The 26,260-nt window shown below is 45.9% G+C and overlaps 1 protein-coding gene across 2 annotated transcripts in view; it reads left to right on the top strand.

Annotated features, from left to right (window-relative positions):
- Positions 1-749: 749 nt before the first annotated feature.
- The window catches only part of SAP30 (Sin3A associated protein 30), a 154,694-nt gene continuing 129,183 nt past the window's right edge, over positions 750-26,260 (top strand). The window contains exon 1 of one of the 2 annotated variants that reach the window (XM_078677076.1): positions 750-1,223. In XM_078677076.1, the coding sequence (XP_078533202.1) occupies positions 999-1,223 (225 nt within the window). In that variant the 5' untranslated portion in view covers positions 750-998. The remainder of the gene's footprint in view (positions 1,224-26,260) is intronic. The other variant, XM_078677074.1, reaches the window with a different exon arrangement.

The following is a 26,260-nucleotide window of genomic DNA, read 5'->3' on the forward strand; positions in this document are numbered from 1 at the left end:
TGATGTAGCTTTGCTGAAACGGGAATTGCGCTAGACTCCCACCTGCACTACATGTGCCACAGCTGGTTAATAGGATGGTACTACAGCTGGTTAGTATTCTGATGAGTTCAGTGACATGCCGAATGGCTACACTCTTGGTGTTCGTCCACGAGAGCGATTGATTGAAGGCAGTAGGTTAGAGCCCGCTGCTAAGGTCCGTACACTCATAACTGAAGAGTCGTGTTATCAAAACGAATATGCGCCGTTCATTGCATGTTTAGATCTGTTGGGCGAACACCCCTCTGACAGCTTCCATTGACCCTTTTTTACTGCAAATTAAACACATGGTGAGCACCGCTCTCGCCTCCTTTCTAACATGGCTGGTCTCCGCCGACTCGGAACTACAAAATGACAACGCCAGGTTGTTATGGTAAACATTTAACGGCCATCATGCAGGGGTAAATCTTGAACAGCGCTATCTCAAAGAGATCTAAAACTATATTGCATGAAGGCATATAATTGGTATACCTTTACAAAAGACGTAAAAAATATGACAACATGTAGCAATGAAGCATTTTTTCCTACTTTAACTGGAACGTTTATAGAGATCATTATTCTCTTTTGTAAAAGAAACTGAATAAAAACGTACTTGCGGTTTTACCCGAAAAGCGCTTAATCCTTCAATTTCCGTCTCCTGTCTTCGGCCACAAACAGCACTTTGAAGCAGTAATGTTGGAACTGTTAGTCCCTCTTCGGTGTCTATGTCTGGCTGGCCCTCTGCTTCCTGGTTCTCACGCTGCATTTCTATGGACACCAGTGTCTCGGTAGACGCAGTGACGTTGCTCCGAACTGAATTGTAAGCAATCTTCTCGAAAACAGAGCTGCAGTGCAGCGAGAGAAGGGTGCTACGTTGCAAAACCGTTGCGCAGACTGGCATCCCAGTCGCCGCTTTCGTATGCGACTGAGTTCTGTGCTCAGCTCAGTTTGCAGATGCGCATCGTGCCGAATCAAGTTGAAATATGAATGGATTTCCTGCTTCCTTGGCCGAGGATGGCAGCGACGAGACGGAGGTGCTTGCTGCGGGTCCCGAACTACCCACCCCTGGTCCCGGAGCGGGGCAGATTTGTTGTCTGCGGGAGGAGGGAGGAGAACGCTGCTGTCGTGTTGCTGGGAACGCAAGTTTTAGCAAGAGGATCCAGAAGAGCATGGCACAGAAGAAGGTCAAGATAGAGCTGGACAAGAGCGTGAGTGCACAGATTTACACTGCAGCTAATTGCGCAGCCACCAGACACTGACAGTGAAGTACTGGTTGTCTCGCAGCCGCCCAACACACTTCACAAGTACTACCAACGTCCACTGCAGTTTAGCCTCCTTCTAAAGCCCATCCCACAAACGATACTCTGACTACCCCAGCAACACCGAACAGCTACTCCCGGCGTCACTTCCATTTATAATTCTGCAACCAAAAAGTGTTGTTCATCATACACTCTGTGCCCAAGTAACTAATACTTCCCGACTTACATACAAATGCTGGCAAACTGCATTGATTTCTAACCCAAAGCCACCAAGTGCCGCCCACCGCACCAGCCTGTTCACAGTATTCAACCAGTTACTGACAATTTACAAATGCCCAAGTCAGAAATAACATATATTACCCTACCTAAAAACAAGCCTACACCTGCTAACACTCACCCCTGAACACGCGACAACTATCAAATACTTGCTCAGCCCACAACCAACAGGTTTGGAGTGACAACAATTACAATGATCTGTGTTCCCCACCCGACAGCTGACGATCGTGCAGCAAGTACTGCCCAATCGAAATCCGCCGTCAGTTCTTCAGACAAGAGCTGACCAACCTGCAAACAGCAAGTGCTGCACAACTTAAAACCATTACGTAAACCCACTGCCCAAACCAAGAATATCCTACAAAACAAGCACTGGGTAACCTTCAGTCAATGCACACACCGTAAATAGCTATTTACCAACCTATTTTTCAAACCCAAATCGGCACACCTCTTCTGCCTGTCACTCGGTGCCTATTCCAAATGTGTACTGATTAACCCACCCACTCCCTACCAAGAACTGTCTAGCCCAGGAGCATGGGCTGGCCGGTCATCACAGGCCTCAAAGGTTTATTTATTCGTGTGCAATAACATTTTTATGCCTTGAAATATTTAAAAGGAAGGTGTTTCTGCCTTAAACTGTCAGTTAGCAATTTACATTATACGATAACTATTTTTCTCTCTGCCCTCACTCGAGGAATTCAAATTGGCCCACCTAGGCGCAGGAACAAGACCCACTTTTGCATTGGCAAGTTCTAACCCAACAAGGGGGAATGGATCAATCTATCAACCCCTCGAATGTTTTAGGATACAGACAACCAAACATTACCCATTTTTGCTAACAAATGTACACTCTCTTCTTTCAAACACAGACACTATTCATTCTAACAGTCTATATTACAATTAACACACATCTAGAGCAAAGAACACTATGCCCTCACAACTAAACTTCTGTTTTACTTGTGAAATAAATCAAGCAACGTATTATTTAACTTGAAATTGTTATTGTACTGAACATCTATTGATGCATATCACACTTATGGGATAGGACTCCCACACTTATAAGGAATAACTTGATTTTCATCCACAGAATTATCTCTAAAACTTTGCAGTAGTTCTTGGTAGCCCAATTACTTCATTTTGTTAGTGTGCACGCTGCAATTGGTTTTAAACACATTTTTTTAAAACACAGGTTTCTTTTTTTCAGACTTTGAATAGCAGAACAGTGTAGAACTTTTATGCCTGAGCTCAGTGGCAGATTTATGTGTTCAGTTGTTTAGATTGATTCGCTTAATTTTTTTATATCAATATTCATAAGTGTTATAATTTTGTTTTACATTTTACAAGGCGCCACATAAGGAGATGGTGAGCTCTTTCTGCCCAGGGCACTTACAACCATCGCCTTATGCTGGAACCTTATCAGGGAAACTAGTTAATTGTATGTGATACAAATATAAAAACTTCAAAATAGCTATGTTTTCCTCACACATCCATTTTCAAGTTCTGGGTCCTCTGTTAAAGGTTTAAAAAAAAAAAAACACTCTTGTGATCAAAAACATCTGTACTTCTTTGCATTAATATTATCAAAATGCTCCTCACTTTTTTCATATTGTTCTATACAAGTCGTTTCGCCTCCTTTTCAAAGTATTGAGAAGTTCCATAGTCTTTATTCAGTGCCAGCGTAGAGTTGATTTAAACAGTTATTTGTGGCATTAGTCACCTCTTATGATAAAACCCACAATGCTTTAGCTTTTGTTGAATGTTGGCACGATTTGTTGTGAATAAAATAATTCGAAAACCACAGTTTTAAAACAGTATCCAGAGTCTAAGAAACTCTCATTGAACCCTCTGTGCTTATTTTAGTGAATGTGTGTTCTCAGCTGTGCTGAGCATAGGGCACACAGTAAATTTACTCTGTGACCAGCTCACTTCAGCACTTCAATTTTGAGCAGCCCCAAAGATCAAGACCCTGTGTTCCCTGCTCAGTTGTAAAGTGTGCAAAAAAGTGATGGTTGGAATGCTTGAATTAATCTCAGCCACTGGTAATTACTCAAGCCACATCCTCAGCCGTCATTATTTTGTACACCATGCCACCTCAGTTTGGACTAAGCCATGTGCAAATCAGCCTTGACCCTGCTCTAGTGTGAACAGTCTAGCCCGAACTGACAGGTCCTCCCGGAACACAAGCAACCTAGGATAATGCAGACTGTTACTGGAACCAAGCTAAACCTGGCTGATGGGCTCTAACTAGGGTGAAACCGGTCCTAGGTTTATTGTGTTCTGGTTTAGGAGGACTTGCCCTGGCAGTTCTGACTGGACTGTGCCCATTGGAGCTGAGTCAAAACTGATTTACATATGGCTGCATCCAAACTGAGGTGGCATGGTGTGCAAAATAGCAATGGACTGGGATGCACCCTGAGTAATTATCAGTGTCTGATAATTCAAGCATTTCATCCATCATTCTTTTATGTGCATTACATTTCCTACTTGTTGGCAACTTTACTGTATTAAAACAAGGGTCAAGTTGGCCACCAATGACGCTTTTGCCTCACAAAGCATCTCTTTCCTAGGATCTCAGACCATTGTAATATTATTCTGCTAATTCATCACCCATGCCTGTTCTCATGAGAAAACCTTGTAAATAATGCATTCTTGATAACATAAATAGCTACATCTCTGATAGCCCGATCCATTGTGGAGCAAGCTGAATTTCATGCAGTTTCTTCAAAGTTTTCACCTTTCCATCCTGGAACTTCAAATAGTTTCACCTAGACTATCATTCCATTAAAGCAGTGCTAAGCAACCTGGTGAGATGTTCCAGCTTTGTCTCTGGTTCATTTTTATTACTTTCCATATAGCTATTTCAAAACCTAAGCATTCACGATCTATACAATATCTTCATTATTAATACAGATTCATTAGTTGTAATTAAATAACACACCCTGTTAAATTAGGTCAACATATAAAATTGTTCTCTGGTTTTGGTTTAACATTTTCAAAAGTAATAGTAACACACCAGTCCCCAAATGAAGTATGTTAGTTTCACCATAACAGTGCAGTTAATAAAATACTTGTTAAAACTCTCTTAAATTGGTTCTCTAACCATCTGTACCAAATAATTATCTGCTACTTAAAACGTACGGTAGCTCTGCATCCATGCCTCCATAGATGCATGATGTTAGAAATTGGGTTACTGGTTAACTGGGGTTAAGCGCTGGTCAAGCAGAAACCACAATCCTAGTCAGGGTACGGTACAGGCAAACCGCAAATGAACCTGTGCTCACCCTCTGGTAGCTTGGAACAAAGTAGTCAGGCTTAACCTAGAGGCAATGCCTAAAGTATCTGTGCAACACTTCAAACAGTAAATCAGTGAAAACCACACAAAAAGGATCCCACACCAGGTTAAAAGAATAGAGCTTAGTTTAATAATGATAATAATTAAAACAAGCATTGGAAATGCAATAGGTCTCGCAGCATTAGAGTTAGTGCTTTTAGAATTGTTTATGGGTTTTTTTTGTAAATCTTTAGCATTTTTGTTTCCTGTAGCCAATGCCAAAGAATTACAAAAAAAAAAGCCATAAACATTTCTAAAAGCTCTAACTCAAATGCTCCGAGACCTAAGAATCCCATGTGGAAGCCTAGACCATAAAAACATCTTTTTATAGAAAGCTGGTTCCAAATTATAGATAATTTATTATATCAGCCTTAAACAACTCCCTACAAAAAATGCAACCTGTATTTAATTTCCAAATCCAGCCAAAGCCTATTCTCGTGTGCATTAGGACTGGCTCATTTTCCAGTTCTGACTCCAGTCGCAGCATGTTTGCGGACAAGCGCTTGAGAGCAAGTCAAAAATGTTGTAGCATATTTATGTAAATTCAGGTCTTTGGCAGTCTGCCTTTTGGAGTCTATATTTTGCCAATCGTTTTTTTTCTCAGTCAATATTTTCTCAGGCTTCTTCGGAAAAGACACAACACTGGTGTAACCCAAGCCCTTTGTGTAATCCAAAACCCACTAGCTACTTAGGAAAACACTCACTGGCAAAGCCAATAGGTGTGGCCTTGTCATGCTGAGGCAGTGCTCACATATTTTTATTTTTCATTACAAGCACTGGCTTCAAAAAGAAATAAAAACATACTGCCTGGTAAGTGTGGCAGCTATAGGATTGCAATAAAATATTACTGTTTTTTTAGAAATCAGTAGCGTGGCTGTTTAACTGGTGAGGATGTTTTTAATACAAAGCCTTTCAGTTGCATCATGCATTTTATTATCATTATTTGAGAAGAAGTCAAGAATAAACCGCCCCCACCAAGACAAGGATTCAAATCACGTGCGTCTACGATGTTTCAATGTCACTTAATGACATTATAACAGCAATTAAATTTTTTTTTAAAAAAAACAAATCACCATCTAACTGAACACACGAATTGCAGGCAAAATAAATAGCTGGTATTTAAAGTTAAAATAAACTATAAAAGCACACTTTGAACCGCCTATGCCACTGGAAAAAAATAATTTTAGGCAGATGTGAACAATGTGCACTGGCTTTGTGCAGTCACTTTTACTGAATGGTGCCAGCAGGTAAAGCCCAATGCAGGGGTGGGAGAATGCAAAATGTGAATGACAGTTCAACAGACCAATAGATGAGGACTGCTGATCAAAAACTCCTCTATATGTTTTTTGGGGGGTTAGGGGTGATCAATAGTCTGTATCTGTCTCAGTTTCAAAGCCAGACTTGAAAAAAAACGTGCTACTAGCTAGTAAGTTTGGGCGATCATTTCGAGGTGCACCCTAAGAGGAAAATACCAGGATTAAAGGCCTGTGGTTAAAGAAAGTGGCCTACATTGTTTTCACAAGCGCTGACAGGGCTTTGGATCCGGCAGCACAGGGGCATAATGGAGACCCCTCTGCAGCCCCCGAGGTGCGAGGGGAGGGGGGCCTAGTGTACCTTGTGTTGGAGAGGGCCCCCCTCAGCCCTTCCTTGCCATTGCATGCCGGCAGAACGTGTACACTGGCAAGCAATAAGAAACAGTTTGGAGCTCAGGAAAGCCACTCTGCTTTCCCGAGCAATAACAAACATAATTACAAATCTGGTAAGTAAATATTGCGGGCAGACAGAGGCCCAGCGAAAGTGCCTGGAAGGGGGTAACACGGGCAGGGCGCGTGGAGACAACCAACCCTTTAGAGGGGACCTCACTTCTGGGGGGGGGGGGCAATTGAGCCCAAGACAAATGAATATCTGTTCAGTGTGAGAGACTCTGGGGCCCACATTACATTCTGCATGGGGGAGCTGTCATCTTGCGTTACGCCACTGCGACAGCCTGGCAGACGGGGCCCTCGACAGCTCGCTGCCCGCTGTGAGGGGGACGCGCCCGAGGTACAGCAGAGGCGCACGCCGCGCGGGCAGGCGGTGTTTACATGACATGTTTCCCTCCACTACCCCCAACCAGCCCCCACCGCTCGCTGGCGTGGGCCCTCAGTCTCCACGGCTCCAACAGCGGGTGGTTTGTCTCCCGACAGCTCCTTCCGGAACGGGGCCCTTCCCCACAAAATATGTTTAACTCGAAACTTAAACTAAGGACAGGGAAAGGACGACGGAGATAATGGAGAGAAGAAGAAAGAGGGAGCGAAGAAGAATAAAGGAGAGAAGGGAAAGGGAAGAGGGGAAGAGAGAGAGAGCGCGGCAGAGAAAGGAGGATCTAAAGGGAAGGGGCAAGATGGAAGGGAAAGAGAGAAAGCCAAGTGATGATTCAGAGAGAGAGAGAGAATAAAGAGAAAACCGAAGAAAGAAAGGGGGCGGCGAGAGAGACTAAACGAAGAGAGGAGCTAGAGAAAGAGAGGGTTAAGAGAAAGACTGGAAGAGGCACAGAGTTTAAACAGAGGAGATGAGGAAAGTAAAAGAGAGAGAAAGGAGAAAGTTAAAAAGGCAGAGACAGGGGTGGAGGAGTGAATGGGAGAAGAAGAGAGTAGCAGAGGGGTGTCAGCGAGTGAAATGGATACAGAAACAATGAGAAAGAGGGTCTGACCAAGACAGACAGAAGAGAGAAAACGTTAGAGAGAGGAGGGAATAAAAGCAGTGCAGGTGGGAACGGGATACGGGGTGTGAGAAAGAAGGGAAGGAACGGGGAAGAAAGGTGGAGGCGGGGAGGGAGGATAATTAGCGAGGAGAGGAATGATTAACCTGAAGGAGAGAAAGAGAGGATACTTCTGGGGGAAAGTATTGTTATAGCGCCCAATGAGGCGCGTGTGGCGCACAGGGCAGACACATGAGGCTAGGTGGGCGCTGTGGGGGCTTCGGTGCCTTTCGTGAAAAGGAGGCAGAGAAAAGGTGGAGTCACTGAAGGAGGCACGGGCAGACATAAGCAACAGGTTAAAAACTACATTTAATTTTACATAGCGTTAAATGGCGCACGGGTGGCCTCGGAGCGCCTAAAAAGAAACAGCGAAGCCAACAAGACGGAGGGAAGAGAGGGGAGGGGGGACGGGGGAGGAGAAATGCGACACGGCGGGAAGGGGCAGGCAGGATGACTCAGGGGAGGGGGCGGAGCGGGGCAGAGCGGCATGTGGGTGTGAAGAACCGGGCCTTTGAAGTGAAGCTAAGCTTCACTTCAAAGGTGTCGGAGGAATGCGGGCGGCTGTGCACGCGCTTTTAAGCTCAATGCACATGCGCATTGAGCTTAAAAGTCACGGGCACTGCAAGGAATCGCCACGATTCCTTGCAAGTTAGATAAAGTGTAGATGAGCCCCTATAGTCTCGCTTGCTCGATGCGCATGCGCATCGACAGGCGAGACCTAAAAACACCAAGACCAAAATGACAAAAAATCCAATGAGTAGAACCGAAGTTATTGAATTTTAAAGTTTCTATGGTGAGAAATTGTGCCAAAAAGCACAAAGCTCGCTAGGTAATATTTAGTCATGCCAGACTGGGACAAAGTCACAAGTACAGGCAGACTGCAATGGAGCGTGGGTCGGTTACAGCGGCCAAGTTAGGCCCACTGAACAGAGTGCCGTAAAATCCTGGTTCCGGAGCGTTGCGTGAATCCACTACAAAGATGTGTCAAGCAGCCGAGGCAATGCGTCGGTCTTGGTGCGTTGAGGATTCTGTCGATAGGGCTTGTGATGTGAAGTCCAATGTTAGCTATGCGTTAATACTGATGAATGATGAAGCTGCAATGTGGAGTTTCATTGTTGAGGCTGCCGCCGACGAGAGATGCCAGCGTGTGTTTTGTGAAAAGCATTGCGCTGTGCAATTCCAAAGGCGATGCGTTGGACCCAAGATGCGGGTTGTGGCGACGATGCAAGTCTTTTGCGACAGGTCCAATCAACTTAACGGTGGTGATAAGTCCATTCTGTTCAGGGATGCCCCGCTCTGCCGAGGAGATCCGTCTGTTCTGCTTTGGGTTGCATTGTTCAGCAGAGAAGATGTTTGTTCCACTAGAATGCACCTCAGTCCCACTACTAAGGGTCGAGGACTAAGGTGGAACCACTTGGCAGGATAGACTCACAAATGGCAGAGTCTAGATGCAGGGTTTGGAAGTCTGTTCTGTCTCCGAGACTTCAGAACAGGAGGCCATCCAACTATCCCTTGGAGACAGTCTGGGTTCAGTGGTCCAGAAATGCAGGTACACGTCCTTCTCACCCAGGCAAGAGGGCAGCAGGCAGCAGATCAGCAAAGCATTAGTCCAGCAGCACAGCAGTCCTTCCTGGTAGAGTATCCACAGGTCCAGAAGTGTACTAAAGTAGTGGTGTCTGAGGTCCAGTATTTATACGCCCAGTGGTGCTTTTGAAGTGGGGTAGACTTCAAAGACATGCCTTGGAAGTGCACAGATGTCCTGCCTTCCCTGTCCTGGCTCCAGACTAACTACTGAGGGTATGTAGCCCTTTGTGTGGGGACGGGGCATAGCCTATTCAAGTGTGAGTGAGGCTGTGTCCAGCTTCTTCCTCCTATCCTGCCAGAGATGGCCCATTGAGATGCACCTAACCTTCCATTGTGTGTGGCTGTCAAAAAGGAATACACATAGCTCAACTGCCCACTACACTCAGTAGGGGACCTGAAACAGGTTGCAGACACCAATTGTTATCCTATGGAAGATATAGGCATTTCAGTAGTGAAAAAAATTTGTAAGAGTTTTTCATTACCATTAAATGCAAAACGTAGAAGTACATGTCCTACTTTTTAAATACACTATACTCTGCCATCTGAGCTGTCCAGGCCTAACCTAGGGGTGACCTATATGTATTAAAAAAGAAGGTCTAAACATGGCAAAAGGTTTATTTTACCATGTTGAAATGACTGTTTAAACTGCATACACAGGCTTTGCAATGGCAGGCCAGAGGCATGTTTAAAGAGCTACTTAATTGGGTCGCACAAACAGTGCTGCAGGGCCACTAGTAGCATTTAATTTTCAGGCCCTGGGCATATGTAGTGCATTTTAATAGGGACTTGTAAGTAACTTAAATATGACAGTTGTGTATGAGCCAGTATTATCATGTTTAGAGGAGAGAGCAAAAGCACACCAGCACTGCTTAACAGTGGTAAAGTGCTCAGAGTCCTAAGGTAAACAAAAAATAATATTGCAAAAGTAAGAGGTGGAATGCAAAAAGTTTGGGGATGACCCTGCAAAAAGGGCCATTTCCAATGCATTATTTTGCCTATTTAACAGAAAACAGTGGCCAACTCACAGGCTCCGACAAACTGGTAATCATGTGCACCTTCTTTCTCCAGCAGCGTCCATTCCACAAGCTAATAAAGCACCTTAGAAGCAATGTTCACTCTACATCGAAATATTGTCTCACTAACTACCAAAAGCTATTGCATTGCTTTTCTCAAAGTTTGCAACTAATTCCTATTTTTTGATATGAAATAAAATGAGTAATGAAGTCAAGGCCTGATTTTTAGGTCTCGCCTACGCAGCTCGCATGTGCTGCATAGGATACCTTTAGCCGTCGTTCTGCGCTTTTTCGAAGCACATACTCGTGATTGTGGCGGCATCCATCTTGCGTGAGCGAGCAGGAGTGGGCCACAAGCACGAGTCTGCTTCGAAAAAGAGTAGACTGCACACGCACCACTCTCGGGCCAGCAAACACACGATTGCAGTGCCAGCAGTGTGTTTCGCTTTTACTGTGACAAGCACGCATACAAGCACTGTAGTCAAATGCAAACATAATTGGTAATCCACAGAGTTGCTAATGACGTCATTCTTTATACATCCGGAGGCGGGGGCGGCATACAAAATCAGTCATTTCAATTTACAGACACTGCATTTGAGTTGAATACCTACAAAACACGTTCACATCGATACATAGTCACGAAACAGTGACATACAAAGACTTTCCAGAATCTGCCAAGTACGGGATGGGTCTGGATGTAAAAATCCATCCACCACTGTAGATGCACAACTGCTCAATGAGGCTCAACCCGCACATAGTTAGCCTATTTGAATCATTTGGTATTTCCTAAGAATCGTGTTTTATTTATTTATCTCCTGCCCTTCGGCTGTTTTCAGAAAATAAAGCTCAGCAGGTAACCCACGCGATAACACATTTTCCCTGTGATACCGGATATTACACAACAATGGGTTACTCTTATATGCCAAACTTGAAAACGGCACATCTCAGCTGAGCGCTCACTTGTATCGGCACTTGTCTCTTGCAAAGAATGCACTCTTCAAAAACACTGCGCATACTCCTTCTCTCAAATTTCATTAGAGGGTACGCACAGCTGTCTACCAACTGCCCCTGGGTCAAGAATGATCCAATTGAACCGATGATGGATTTGCAACCACAAGTATAGAGAATACATGGACTTAATTTAAACCTGCGTTACTTTGGAATAAATTACGCGACAAGACCAGGAATAATAAATCACGTTGGCACTAAGTACGATCTTAGTTACAACTTACTATTTAATTCTGGAAGTCTCCATTATAAGCACGATCAAAACAAAAAAACACACAACGCGATTTCACGCAATTACACATGAAACACCTACAATTGCAAGTAGTCATGCAACCCCAAGAAGCAAATGGTAGCAACAATGAAGCAGCATGCTTTCCACTTAATGTAAAAAACAAAGTGCACACAACGTGTTTAATACTTGGATTCAGGTACTAATCCCATTCTAAACAAATGCTTTCTTTAACCTATGCACTCTATTTACATTTGCCCCTTTTCCTCCCCTCACTGTCTACCTGCCCTTGCCCCCGCTCCCTTGTCCTGCCAACTCTTTGCCTTTTTCCATCCTTGCTTTTTTTCTTTAACTCCTTTGTGCCTTTTCTTCCTGTCACTCTGACCCTCTTCCTCCTCTCACATCTTTTCTGCCATATATATATATATATCTCTCTCCCTCTCTCACATCTTTCTTTCTTGCTATCTGCCCCCTCCCATCCCTCTTTATCGCTCTCCATCTCACTCGCTCCGTTTCTATATATCCATCTCTTACTCCATCCATTTGTAGCTTATTCTCATTTTCTCGTTCTTCCTCTTTTTCTTTCTCTCAATCTCTCACTGTTTTCCACTCCACTTTTTCTATCTCTCAACTTCCTCTATTTCTCTTTCCATTTGTCTCCTCTCCCCATACCATTTTCTCCATCTCTTTTTTCTATCTCTCTCACTCACATCCTCTAGTGGATTCTCTCCTCTCTCTCTGTCTGTCTCTCTCACTCTCTCTCTGTCTCTCTCTCAATCTTTGTTTCTAAACTGCAAGTAAATAGGTGGCTAACGATCTCCAGTTATGGCACATTTTGGCACACTTAGCATGACAGAAACGACTCCCATTCGGCCTATATTTTGCAGATATTTGTTCCTATATAAATTCATTTATGATTCAAGAGCATTTCGACAAGAAGATATGCTAAATATACACAGAGTATTAGCAATCAGTACAATGTTTTGATCTGCACAAATTTAAATAAACAGGGGAGAGGAGTTGGCCTAACGGCTAGGGCGGTTGACATCAAATCTGGGGAACAGGGTTCGAGTCTCAACATCCTGTGATTCTGGGCAAATCATCCAATCTCCCCGTGCCTAACAAAAACAAGCATATGCATAGCAAATGGGTCTCGCCTTTGGGACCTTATAAGGTTTTATCCATGCAACAGTTAATGTTGTTGCAGTAAGGATATTATGTTGCATAACTAAATACTTATAAGGTCCCAAAGGCTATGCCAATGCTTGTTTTTTTTCTTTACCTCACTACACGTAAGATGTAACATTTACAGTGCCTAACTATCATGGTACGGTCGAGCCTAACAGACAACGCAAAGCAGTCTGGTTGCAAAAGGTTTATTGCCAGCTTACCAAAACCCTACAGTCGGTATAAAGCCCGTCCATTGCTTGATTCATTGGTTGGCTTTATTGTCACTCTTATTTTATTTGCTTGCTTCTTATTCAGTGACTTGCTTTGTCAATATTGTGTTTGTCCCTCCCAAGAGCATAGCCTCATTACTTATGTCCTTCCGTTGCACTTCTCACTTTTGGAGAGTACGCCTAAACACTCTACAAGAGTCCATCAGAGTTCTGGTTGTCTCCCTCGTGTGCTTATCATCCCTTCCCGTTTCATGTTGCTCTCTGTCTCTAGTCTGTTTTTAGGTCTCGCCTGTCGATGCGCATGCGCATCGAGCAAGCGAGACTATAGGGGCTCATCGACTCTTTATCTAACTTGCAAGGAATCGTGGCGATTCCTTGCAGTGCCCGTGACTTTTAAGCTCAATGCGCATGTGCATTGAGCTTAAAAGCGCGTGCACAGCCGCCCGCATTCCTCCGACACCTTTGAAGTGAAGCTTAGCTTCACTTCAAAGGCCCGGCTTCTTCACACCCACATGCCGCTCTGCCCCGCTCCGCCCCCTCCCCTGAGTCATCCTGCCTGCCCCTTCCCGCCGTGTCGCATTTCTCCTCCCCCCTCCCCTCTCTTCCCTCCGTCTTGTTTCTTTTGGCGATGTTCTTGTCTTTCCTTCCTTCCTTCTTCCAATCTCCATTTTATTTTCTTCTTTACTGCCTTTCTTGTTTCCATCTTTCCTTGCATCCTTCATTATTTCATTCTTTGTTGCATTTATTTCCTTCTTTACTGCATTTTCTTTTTTCTGCTTGTTTTTTTTTTTTTACCAGCGGGCAGTCTCTTGCCCTCGGCTGCTTCTATAAAATTGTCCGAGCTTAAATTAGGGCGCGGTCTGCCGGGACGCTTAGCCCTCTCTTTAAGTTTGTCTTAAAAACATTCCACGCTCTGCCTCTGTCACATACTGCCCCCCCGCCCATGCTGTGCGCTAAAAATCAACATTTCTGCCCTTCTCGCGCTGATAGTCTGCCCCATGCTAAGTGTCCCTCTCAACCCAAGTACTCTGCGCGCCACGCTGTCTCCTGCCCACGCTCTGCCTCTCAGTCACATGCTGCCTTCTCCGTTCCCCCAACACCGTCCATGCTGTGCACCACTCTGTCCGCCCCATGGCACGCTCTGCTCCTTTCACATATTGCCTCTGATCCCCCACCCCCGTCCATACTATGTGCCCCTCTGACCCCACATTCTTGCTGCGTCCCACTCTGCCCACGCTCTGCCTCTGTCACATACTGCCCCCGCCCATGCTGTGCGCTAAAAATATGCATTTCTGTCCCTCTCACGCTGCTACTCTGTCCCATGCTATATGTCGCTGTGTTCCCAAGTACGCTGCGCGCCACGCAAAAGTCAGTCTGGCCGTGGGGAATCCTAGCACTTCATCAGCTCTCCATTGATGTGGCCGCTCCTCTCCCCTGCCCCCCCCCATATCATCACACTTCAAAGGAATGCGCTCCGCTCCCCCGCCTCCCCCACAGCAATGCCGAGAGCTTGTTGTTTATAGTCTCCATTTACCACATGTTTATTGTGGCTTTAGTTTAGGGATTACCATAGTAACACGTGTACCCCACTGGGACTTACAGGGTCTGTTGGCCACTCGCTCATTATGGCTCCGTCTAAAATGGATTCCCAGTCATGGTGTTCTAGACTGTGGCTTGAGGGCACCGTGAGCCTTGAGTTGAATTTTGCTTCATCTTAGATTTCCGTAGATATATGTATGCTGCGCTTTGGGTTTGCCTAGCTCTATCTTTAGCTCTTGCGGACTTTGTAGTGTGTTCATGAGGTTGTGCAGTAGAGCATGTAGTGTGTGTCTATGTCTTACGGACTGCTTCGTAGTCCAGCAGAAGGAACATTTGCTCTCCATGCAATGTGCTTATTGTCTATCTATGACAAATTGTGTGCAGATCTGATCGGGCCGATGTTCACAGCTCTGCCGCTGCAGTGTGTTCAGAGAGAGCACATCCAGTCTTCAGGTCTGTAACTAGTGACTAATTCCAGCCTTGGTCGTAGTAGAGAGTATACAAATGTCAAGATCGACTTGCTAGCTGCAATGATGTCTGCCCTGCCACCATTTACTTCGGACCCTCACTCACCCTCACAACCCTCTCACCCTAACTCACTCTCACAACCCTCTCACCCTCACTCACTCTCACCCCCTCACTCACCTCACTCACTCTCACCCCCTCACTCACCCCCTCACCTTCACTCACCCCCTCACTCACCCCCTCACCCCCTCACTCACCCCCCTCACCCCCTCACCCCCTCACCCCCTCACTCACCCCCTCACTCACCCCCTCACCCTCACTCACCCTCTCACCCACCCTCTCACCCACCCCCTCACACGCCCTCACCCCCTCACACCGCCACACCCCCACTCAGAATGCACACCCCCTCACCCTCACACGCCCTCACCCACTCACACCGCCACACTCCCTTAGAATGCACACCCCCTCACCCACCCCCTCACTCCCCCTCACCCCCCTCACCCTCTCCCTCACACCGCCACACCCCCTCAGAACCCTCACTCTCACTCACCCTCACTCACTCACCCCTCACCCTCACTCACTCACCCTCACTCACCCTCACTCACCCTCACAACCCTCTCACCCTCACTCACTCTCACAACCCTCACACCCTCACTCACTCTCACACCCTCACTCACCTGACTCACTCTCACCCCCTCACTCACCCCCTCACCCTCACTCACCCCCTCACTCACCCCCTCCCTCACCCCCTCACTCACCCCCTCACTCACCCCCTCACCCTCACCCACCCTCTCACCCACCCTCTCACCCACCCTCTCACCCTCACACACACCCACCCTCTCACCCTTACACACGCCCTCACCCCCTCACACCGCCACACACCCTCAGAATGCACACCCCCTCACCCTCACACGCCCTCACCCCCTCACACCGCCACACACCCTCAGAATGCACACCCCCTCACCCTCACACACCCCCTCACTCCCCCTCACCCTCACACTCCTCACCCTCTCCCTCACACCGCTACACCCCCTCACACCCCCTCACTCTCACACCCCCTCACTCTCACACCCCCTCACTCTCACTCCCCCTCACTCTCACTCCCCCTCACTCCCCCTCACCCTCACTCACCCTCACCCTCACCCCCCCTCACCCACACACCCCCTCACCCTCACACCCCTCACCCTCACACCCCCTCACCCTCACACACCCTCACCCTCCCACCCCCTCACCCACACACCCCCTCACCCACACACCTCCTCACCCACACACCCCCTCACCCACACACCCCTCACCCTCACACCCCCTCACCCACACACACCCTCACTCACACCCCCTCACCCTCACACCCCCTCACCCCCTCACACCCCCTCACCCTCACACCCCCACACCCCCTCAGACCCCCTCACCCTCACACCCCCTCACCCTCACACACCCTCACACACCCTCACACACCCTCACACCCCCTCACACACCCTCACACCCCCTCACGCACCCTCACACACCCTCACCCTCCCTCACCCCTGCACGCCTCTCACCCCTGCACGCCTCTCACCCCTGCACGCCTCACACTGCTGCACGCCTCACACTGCTGCACGCCTCACACTGCTGCATGCCTCACACTGCTGCACGCCTCACACTGCTGCACCCCGCACACTGCTGCACGCCGCACAACACCACCATATCACTCTGGGACGGCGCCACATCACTCTGGGACGGCACATCCACCGCCACCACCACATCCACCACCACATCCACCACCACTACATCCACCACCCCATCCACCACCACCACCACCACCGCATCCACCACCACCACCACATCCACCATCAACACATCCACCGCATCCACCACCACATCCACCATCACCACCACATCCACCACCACATCCACCACCACATCCACATCCACCATGACATCCACCGCCACATTCACCACCGCATCCACCACCGCATCCACCACCACATCCACCACATCCACCGCATCCACCACCACATCAACCACACCCACCACCACCACATCCACCACCACATCCACCACATCCACCACCACATCCACCACCAACACATCCACCACATCCACCACCACATCCCACCACATCCACCGCATCCACCACATCCACCACCACATCCACCACCACATCCACCACCACATCCACCGAATCCACCACCACATCCACCACCACATCCACCATCACCTCCACATCCACCGCCACATCCACCGCCACATCCACCACCACATCCACCACCACCACATCCATCACATGCACCACTACCGCATCCACCACACCCACCACCACCACATCCACCACACCCACCACCACCACATCCACCGCATCCACCACCACCACATCCACCACCACATCCACCACATGCACCACCACCGCATCCACCACCACATTATTTACAAAATTAAAAGCCATTGTTATTTGTAATATCAATACATCTAAGTCACGTAAATACAACACACATTGCATTACAAATGCTATAGGTGTCACATTTGCGAAAGTTAAAACTATTGACATTGTAACTGACAAAGCTATTAATTTTACTATTTTCAAAACCAACACATAAATAAAAAAAGTGTCATTTACAATACCAATCACTCAAACTTTCCTAATGCGAGACCTATTGCATTTCCAATGCTTGTTTATTGCTGCTCTTTTCTTTTTGCCTAAACTCTCCATGAATGCATGTATTTTCCAACTGTCTCCCTTGTGTGCTTCTCTTACTCCTCCCGCTTTGTGTTGCTCTCTTTCGTCCTGGTTTTCGTCTCTCTTCCTGCACTGCTCTCTAGTATCCGAGTGCTTCTCTCCCCCACCCCAAGCTCTGATTTGCTCTCACTTGCTCATGTGCTTTTGTGGTAGTCTCTCCCTCTTGTGCTTTTCCACAATACTCCATCTTCCATGTGCTGCTTCTCCCTCCCACCCCGTTTTTTTTTCGATACCCCCTTGACATCCATGGTCTGTTTTAAGTCAAGTCTACCAGACAGCACAAGCTGTCTTGTTGCAAAAGATCTATTGCCATCTTACCAAGATCTTACAGCAGATTTAAAGCCTGCCCTGCCCATTGCTTACCATATGCTGGCTTTAGTGTCACTTGTCTGCTTGCTTCTTATTCAATGGCTTGCCTTGCTCATCCTGTCTTTATCCCTCACTTGGAGCATAGCCTCTTTATTTGTGTCCATCCGCTGCTCACCTTTAGCAAACTACTTTTTATGTCTCGCTTAGAGCAGCTATTGCGCTGTCTCTTTGAGACATGCAGCATTCAGTATATGTGCATTAAGCTCCGCCCATCTTTACAAATGGCTTCTCTTCCTGTCCTTTGTAAATTATGGCTTTTGATTCGTCAATAGGCTTACTTGTCCCTCCTTAGTACCTCTTTGTCTCTCTTTGTAACCTCCCGTGAGGACTGGCTCTCTTACTGTGGTGTTACTCAGTATGTTTTATTAACTGTCTTTGGGCACTATTTTCTTAAATGGCTTTCTCTCAAAGGCATGACATGGTTTCCTGCAATCTGCAACTGTTTGCTTACAATTTACTACTGACAGACGCTCCTTCCCTCTCCCCGGCTCTCTCCTACTCCCTCCTGCTTCTTTAATCCATGCTGTCTGCTGCAAGTTTTACATAGACACCCCCACCCAGCTTTAATTAGCACCAACACCCCTCCCTCCTGTTGCTTGATTAAATTGCCCTGCAGAAATTTGAGTTGTAAATGGAGGGTTTAGTAATGCATGATGGCAGAGAAAGATTAAACTTGGAAAAAACACTTTTTTGGCAAATAAATGTAGTTTCCCCCACAGTCACCCTTTCTTTCTCAAAAAGGAGAGCTTTGCAGCCATTCAGATGTTAAAAACAATTTTCACAAAGATGAAGGGTGACAGTTTTCAAAGAACCATATTATTTATGAAGTGCCCTCTCTCCTCCCATGTCTGCAGAGACAGTTTAGCAATGCATTAACGACACATTGTGTCCAAAACGCTCTGTCTCTGCGGACATAGATGACAGGGACGAAACTTTTTTAAATAATCTTGTTATGCTTATTATATGTGCAGTAACAGCCCCTTGCATCTTTCATTTACTGTCACTTAATGCAGTTTTCTGCCTTTAATGCAAAGGAAGAGTTTTTCTTTAGCACACATTTCAGTTGCTAGAACACAAAGCTTTAGAAAATGCAAATGTCACTGCTTTGTGAAAGCCAGCCTTTTGTTAGGGCTCGCCTGGCGTTGGAGCGCGAAGCGCTCCCGCCAGCGAGTTCTATAGTCACCGTGTTCACTGGCAAGGGAGTCTAGAGCTGTGCACGAGCCGCTACTGGCCTGTGCACGAGCCGACTCAGCTCTGTGGACGCGCACGTCTCCGGAAGACGTGCTGCGCCCGAGCCGCCTCCCGCTTGTTTTCATATGCGCTCTCCTACAATCTTAATATCAGCTGTAACATTACCATACCACTGCTGTTTAGCATACCTATAGCTGCATTAGCAATGCTGCCGTTGAACACCTAGTCTACACAGTTCTCTCATTTCAAGCTAGCTCCCTCCCCGCCGGTGTAGGGGGTGACGTCACGTCACCAGGCTCGACTCAGGCTAGTCCGTCGTCCATGGCTATGGTGTGGCATCTGTGTGTGACAGCTGGACCCGGGGGCTCGTAGGTGCTCCCATGCTTTGTGCCCATGGGCTGCCGGTCCGCGCTGCGGGTGACTCTGCTCACCTTTTGGCTGCTGCGCTGGGCGGCGGCTCTTGTCAATGCATTCCCGGGGGAAGGTGCCAGCGAGAGCCGGAGCCTCCGCTCCCTCCCCGGCTCAGGTGCTGATGTGACAGTGGAGGACGACGAGACGACAGCCGAGCAGGAATACTACGAGAGTGGGGCCCGTGACGACCGGCCGTCCAGGTGAGCAGGGGCGATGGTGTTGCAAGCCAAGTGGTGTAGCTATCCCAGAGGACTTTACAACTTGTACATTTGCAATTTTTTTTCCTATTTGTATCTTTTATATAACTCGTGTAATCCTTAATCTTTATGTATCGCAACTGGTTCTTTTGTAAAGCGCACTGACACCTTCGGGTAATGTTCGCGCTATAGAAAATCGCATTAAACAAATAAAAAGAGGTATATGCACTCCCTTCCCCTCCTCCAGGGAAGGGGACGAAAAGTAGAGCCTAAGGATACAACAACATGCACAAGATGGGATGCAGTCAACCTGTATGTACTTAGTGCCGTGCAAACGACAGTAGAACGTCACATGAGTTTGGGGCAATTAATGTGTCTGAGAATACAGTGCAGTCCAGTTTAGCTGAGTGTGCAGCCTATAATATTTGTATAATGCAGAAGGGGGATGCAATCAATACACCGGTATGGAGGATCGTGTAAATATGCTATGCACCAGGCTGATGTCATGGTGCAGGGGTCGTTTGACATGGGGACAGGGCAGCTTCTGAAGTGATGGGTGTACAACCCAGCTGAGGCTAGGGAGTGCATGCAATCTGGCAGTGCTTCCTTGTTTGAGGGGTGGGCATGGCGTCTGAAGGGCATTGCGGTGGTGGGAAGATGTACAGCTGACTATAGAAGGACGAGCGCCGTCTGAGCCCAGGTGAGGTACGTGCACCGTTGTACGGTTCTGTTTGGCATCGTATTACAGTTGCCTAATAATCTGTGCACCATCCTGACTCGTGATGGGTTATTTTTCATACACATTGACCCCGCCGCTTTTTTACAAACTGCTCATTCTTAATTGTCATCTTTCAATAAGGTTGAAATGCAGCAGCAGAATGGGGAAATGAGAATTCGTTCCAAGTCATTTGCAGCCTGGAAATCATGCAATCTAAATTTGCAAAAATAAATTCTCTCGGTGGGACAGGGAGTGTGAAAAAGAACGAGACCTCTTTACCAGAGACTCGTTCTCGAGTATAATTCTCAGAGGAAACAGCACTCGTGTAGTTGTCCAGTACCCTGTAATATTTTCCTGTTGGAAAAGACAGTAGTCGCAGTGTCTAAGTGATATGCACAGTAGTTGGTCAGAATTAATCTCTAGCTGGGTAAGGAGATTGCAAGATGCATTGTTAAATGTGATCTCCAATTAAGGTGTCTATTATATACTTCGTGAAGGTGCTCATACCTTCTCTATTGTTTGTTACTGTTATATTAGGTCGATGTCATCCGTTTACTTAAAGCGTTTAATATATAATACAGAACTGAGTAGCATACCCACTCCTTCCATTAGTATGCAACTAAACTAGTCTGTGTATCTTTGAAAGGGAGTTTGGTGGTTCGAGCCTTTGGTGCTAGTTAGCCTAGTAGTTTTTCATTTCATTATTCTTGACCGGAAATGTCATTATGGGCCGTCATGCTTTAACTATAAAGGAACCGTCATCTCCTGCGAGCTCGCTGGCCTTCAGCAGATCCGTTGTTCTTTTGGTTGGGCGAAGGCAGTTACATTGAAAATGAATGATATTACCCGATTGTTTTCAGAGTCATTAACCTGGCAACGAAAACATAGCACTACTTCATGCCTCAGGAAACAATTTGTTAACAGACTGGTTCTTGCTGTCTGCCTTCTCGCATGACTCCAAGCCATCACTCTCATCTCACATGTACAAAGACAAGCTGTTGACAGCGATTGCAATTGATTATACCCAAGAAGGGAACCCTTGACTAAATGGTCTTGAACTGCTTGCAATCGTTAATAATTCGCAGATATTATATAAGCCTAACTCAAACTATGAATATTTATTATGGAGTGATATGGATGAAACTGAAATTCGAGGGGTTTAAGTTTAGAGATCTGCTTGCTTCTGGGAGGAAGGGGTGGGCTTTTTTTCTGTAATAAGGGATGCAGCGGGGTCTGAAAGTAGTTTGTCAGCTTATCAGAGGAAGGGTGATTACTGGTGTAGATGAGTACCAACACAGAACTTCCAAAATCAGATCACTGTATAGGAAGAGAACAATCATTTCTTATAGTAACTGTTGTCAGTAGCAGCACCCTGCAAGGCTTCCCCTCAAAAGTGACATGGAGGCACTGGTAGATAAACAATACAGCTTGAACAGTTAAGAAATTCAACTTAAGCAATGTCCAGGTGACGGCCTCTAATAAAGATAAATCATTCCCAACCAGGCATTACATTTAGTAATTCATATAATAAATACAACAAGATATTGAATTTTAAAGATGCTGGATGGGATGAAAGTCAGGTAACAGGTTACTGAATGATTTTCTAATTAACAATCTCAAAAATAGATTCCAGATGCGGAAACCTATTTGATACTGCATGCAAAAACTGCATGCAGGTGGTATTTAATGGTCAGCTTTTGCAACCAATACTAGCAGAGGTCTTTAACAGGGCCTTTGGTTTTAACTTACCACTTCTTGGGCATCTGCAACCTTTTGGGCTTCGGTATGGTAGCCAGATACTAAGCGGTAGCCTACCACATTAAACTACTGTAAGCTTGCACTTTGTAGCAGGTGGAGGGAATTTTTTGTGTTGTGGACTGAATGTTGTTTGTTTATCCACCGTCTGAATTTGTTCGGTTTTCATTATTTAGCACATTTAGGATTTGGTGTTTCAGGTAAAATTAGCACATTTCTTCTTTGCAGAATTTTCGATATGCATTCCTGCTCTCTGCCTGCGGTGACGCACAATGTGCTACCTAGCACCAACGCAGGCACCCTTGCTCCATGGTACAAGTGTGCCTTCGTTGTAGGCAGGATTGTTTTTGTGCCCCTTCCTGCGAGAGACATTTTAAGGCATGAGCAAGGTGGGCTTCAGACTAGGGCCCCAGCCTTTCAGGGTGGGGGGCCCTGATAGAGCCAGCTCTGTTTTGCATAGAATCCTGTCCTGATGACTTAGATTATGTACCGTAATGTTAGTGAGCTGCTGCTGTTGCATTATTAAAAAACACACATCCCGATCTCTGAATTTGAGATGTAAGCACATTTAGAATTTGGACCAGTGTGTTTATGCACTGTCAATGACCTGGCTTTAGAGGGCATGAAAGACCTGAAAATGGACTATATATTCAAAACTGTTATGGATAGGTGTCCCCTAATATTGGCACAGGGCCCCCAAAATCCTTAAGCTGTCTCTGCTTCCGGCACAAAATCAATCACCAGAGGCATTTTCCTCTTTCTAAGTGATCTGTAAAATGTAGGACATACATATCTGTGTAGAACATAAAGTAATTCATGTAAATTCATTAAATGCCGTCATGTGATTCTAGTGGCATGATAAGCCATGATGCTGAAAGTCAAGAGATGACTTGATGTTGATAGACATAGAAATGGAGAGAACAATTAAGAAGAGCAAGAGAGGAAGTGAAACAGAGCACAGGAGAGCAAGAGAGAAACAGAATGTCAATGAAGCGGAGGAGAAAGCGGGAGACAGAGTATGGGAGAGACAAAGAAGCAGAGAGAGAATGGGAAAGACAGCAGGAGAGAATTTTAGAGAGCGCATAATAGTGAGAATGCAAGATTAAACAGAGTGATCTTAAACAATTATTTGAAAAACAGTAGATTCAACTTTGTAACCTATTGGCTCTCCCAATGTTTTTTAAGGTTTTTTTTTAGAAATGCCGCACTGTCTGCAATGCTGTGTAGCATGGCTAAAGTAAAACAATAAAAAAAAAACAACGCTTTTTAATGTGCCCTCCCACATTATTTTATAGGTGCATGCCTACAAAATGACAGGGATGCTCTTTCAGCACATGCTCTTTCAGAAAAATCTTTTGAAAATAAAACCAAAAAAAGCCTGCCCATTACAAACCATTGGTTGGCTCTACTATCACACTTGTTGCTTCTTATTGGCCAGTGCCTCCTGCTCACCTCCTGCTTCTAGTGTTTGATCCTTCAATGTAGCATAGACCAAGTATAGCCTCTTGTCTGTAGATGGTGTCCTTCCACTGGCAGCACGCTGCTGCAGGTACTTTTATTTATATTTTTTCCATACACTCTATCAGAGTGCATGTGTTTGCAGTCCCTCACTCTCCTTCCTGTCAACCTCCCGCCCCCCACCATCCAGGCTCCTATGCCATGCTCCCCCATGTTGCTTGCCCCTCGCCTTCCTCCTTAAGTCCGTTGTGTTGCTGCTCCCTCACTCCTTCCCCACACCTCCCTTGTGCTGCTTTCGCCCTGCCGTCCTCCTGCTGTCCGTTGTGTTGCTGCTCCCTACCTCCTCTCTGCACCTCTCTTGTGGTGCTGGCTCCCTGCGTTATTTTAAGACTTATTGCATAGTAGCGCGGGCTGCTACGCAACATGTCTTTAAGAAAGGGGGAAAAAAAAGAAAAATGACAATCAACTCTGCCTGGGTCATATTGCTCTTTTTCTTTACTTTAAGTCATGTTGCCGAGTGAGCTGCTGTGCAGCATTTCTAAATAAAACCTTGACTAAGCCAATAGATCTCCATAGGCGAAACCTATTCGCTTGCCAATGCTTGTTTTGAGTTCTAATTACTAGTCACAGGCACTTATCAACCTTATAGCTTTTATCCAATTTACACTTCATTTTAAATACCGGAAATGTACATATTTTTTCCAACAAAATGTTATTTGTTCTTGTAACAAAAATGTTTAGGTGCCTTACATTTCCCCTTCATACCAATATACTTTGCATTTCCTGATATTGAGAGCTTTCTGAGAACCTTTATTTTGCGATGTTCTGCATAGTAGATTTGTTTGGGAAATTTGAAAAGTACCTAAATCTACACAAGCCAGAATAATATTAAAGATGGAAATCAATTTGTCCATCTCTGCTTACTTTTTCAGTGAGCTTACAACCAACCTTCCACAGCATACCATTATTAGTTATCTCCTGCAGGCTTCCCTTGCTTTCTTATGTTAGCTCACCCTGTGGACATGGACCAAGTACGTGTACTTCCTCATTTTTAGGTCGAGCTGGCGTTGGAGCGCGAAACGCTCCCGCCAGCTCGACTATAGTCACCTTCCTCCCTGCCAAGGGAGTGAGCGCTCCCGCCAGCTCGACTATAATCACCTTCCTCCCTGCCAAGGGAGTGAGAGCTGTGAACGAGCAGCTCCAGACCTGTGAACGAGCCGACTCAGGTCCGTGAACGCGCGGGAACGTCAACGTGCACGTTCACGCGCGTCACGCTCCTGTCCTCCCGCGTCTCTGCCGAGGCGCGCTCCAGGCCGACTTGCGGTGTGCGTCACAGCGTTTCTGGCCGGAGGTAGGTAAGTGAGGGCGGGGGGGGGGGGCGGCGGGATTTGTTTGCTTGTTTTATTTCGTTATTGCACACACTCAAGTATCATAGCTGAGTGATGGGAGGGAAATAGTATGGATTCTCAATACGGAATCACTGAGTTACGCAATCGAGCAGGTGAAAATATTTTTTCCATAAGAGCATTAAGACTTAATTTCCAGCCTGTTTAAGAAGTAGTTTCACTTATACTGATATTTTAATGCATGTTACACTTTCCGGTGCTTTCTATAACATAGAATTTATACCGCTTCATTACTTAATTATCAATGTGGCTAGTAGGCATCTACTCAGAATCTGGCAGGTCACAGTTGTGCTGCTGCATGTAGCTGCTGGTAACCAGCTGCAGCAGCTGTGCGCTGCCTTCAGAATGATATCTTCGTGTGTGTTCAAATCCGAGCAGAGGGAGTTAATATGTAAGAATTGCCTTTAAATGTCTGCAACATGCTGTGATTGAGTGGCGAATCCCAGGGGCACAGACTCGAATCCAGAAGGGTGTGATCACAAATGTACGCAAAGGTGGAAATATATTTTCCGTAATTTAATAATGTCCCCCTATAGCATAATGATTATATAGGTCAGACTAGACTGTGAAAATAAACAAGCGGGGCTGGAGCCAGGCACCTAACTCGAAGCTTGGTTCTGTTGTGGTGAAAGGCAGGCACTTTTACCTAAAGAAGCATTTGCAATGCAATAGGTCTCACATTTACAGAAGTTTGATCTATTGACATTGTAAATGACAATGTCTTTTATTTTTGTTTTTAAAATATAAATAAAAGGCATTTTCATTTACAATGCCAATAGCTTAAACATTCCTAAATGCGAGACCTATTGCATTGCAAATGCTTGTTATTCTTGTAGTAGACTTTATTGCTAAGTGTTCCCGCTTCTAGCAAGCTTTTTTTATGGGTGCTCCAGGAATAGACCGCTCTGATAAGATAAGGATCAGCAACCAAAGGCTAAGTCTGTTTTCAAGAAACATATGCTGCTTTCCTAATACTATAATATGATACAGTGTGGAATTTTTGTCATATCATCCATTTCTTTATATATTTTTTTAACAAATATTTACGAGATAATCCCAACACTACTAGCCTATCATAAAAAATATTTGTGCTATCTTCCAAGTTTTTTTTTCTTTAAAATGGTGTAGTGTGCTGCTTTTGTAAACATGTTCCTGTTTTAATCTCTTTATTTTCTAAAGTGTCTAC

Source organism: Lissotriton helveticus, chromosome 2_1 (genome assembly GCF_964261635.1).
Source record: "Lissotriton helveticus chromosome 2_1, aLisHel1.1, whole genome shotgun sequence".
In the NCBI taxonomy this organism is placed as follows: domain Eukaryota; kingdom Metazoa; phylum Chordata; class Amphibia; order Caudata; family Salamandridae; genus Lissotriton; species Lissotriton helveticus.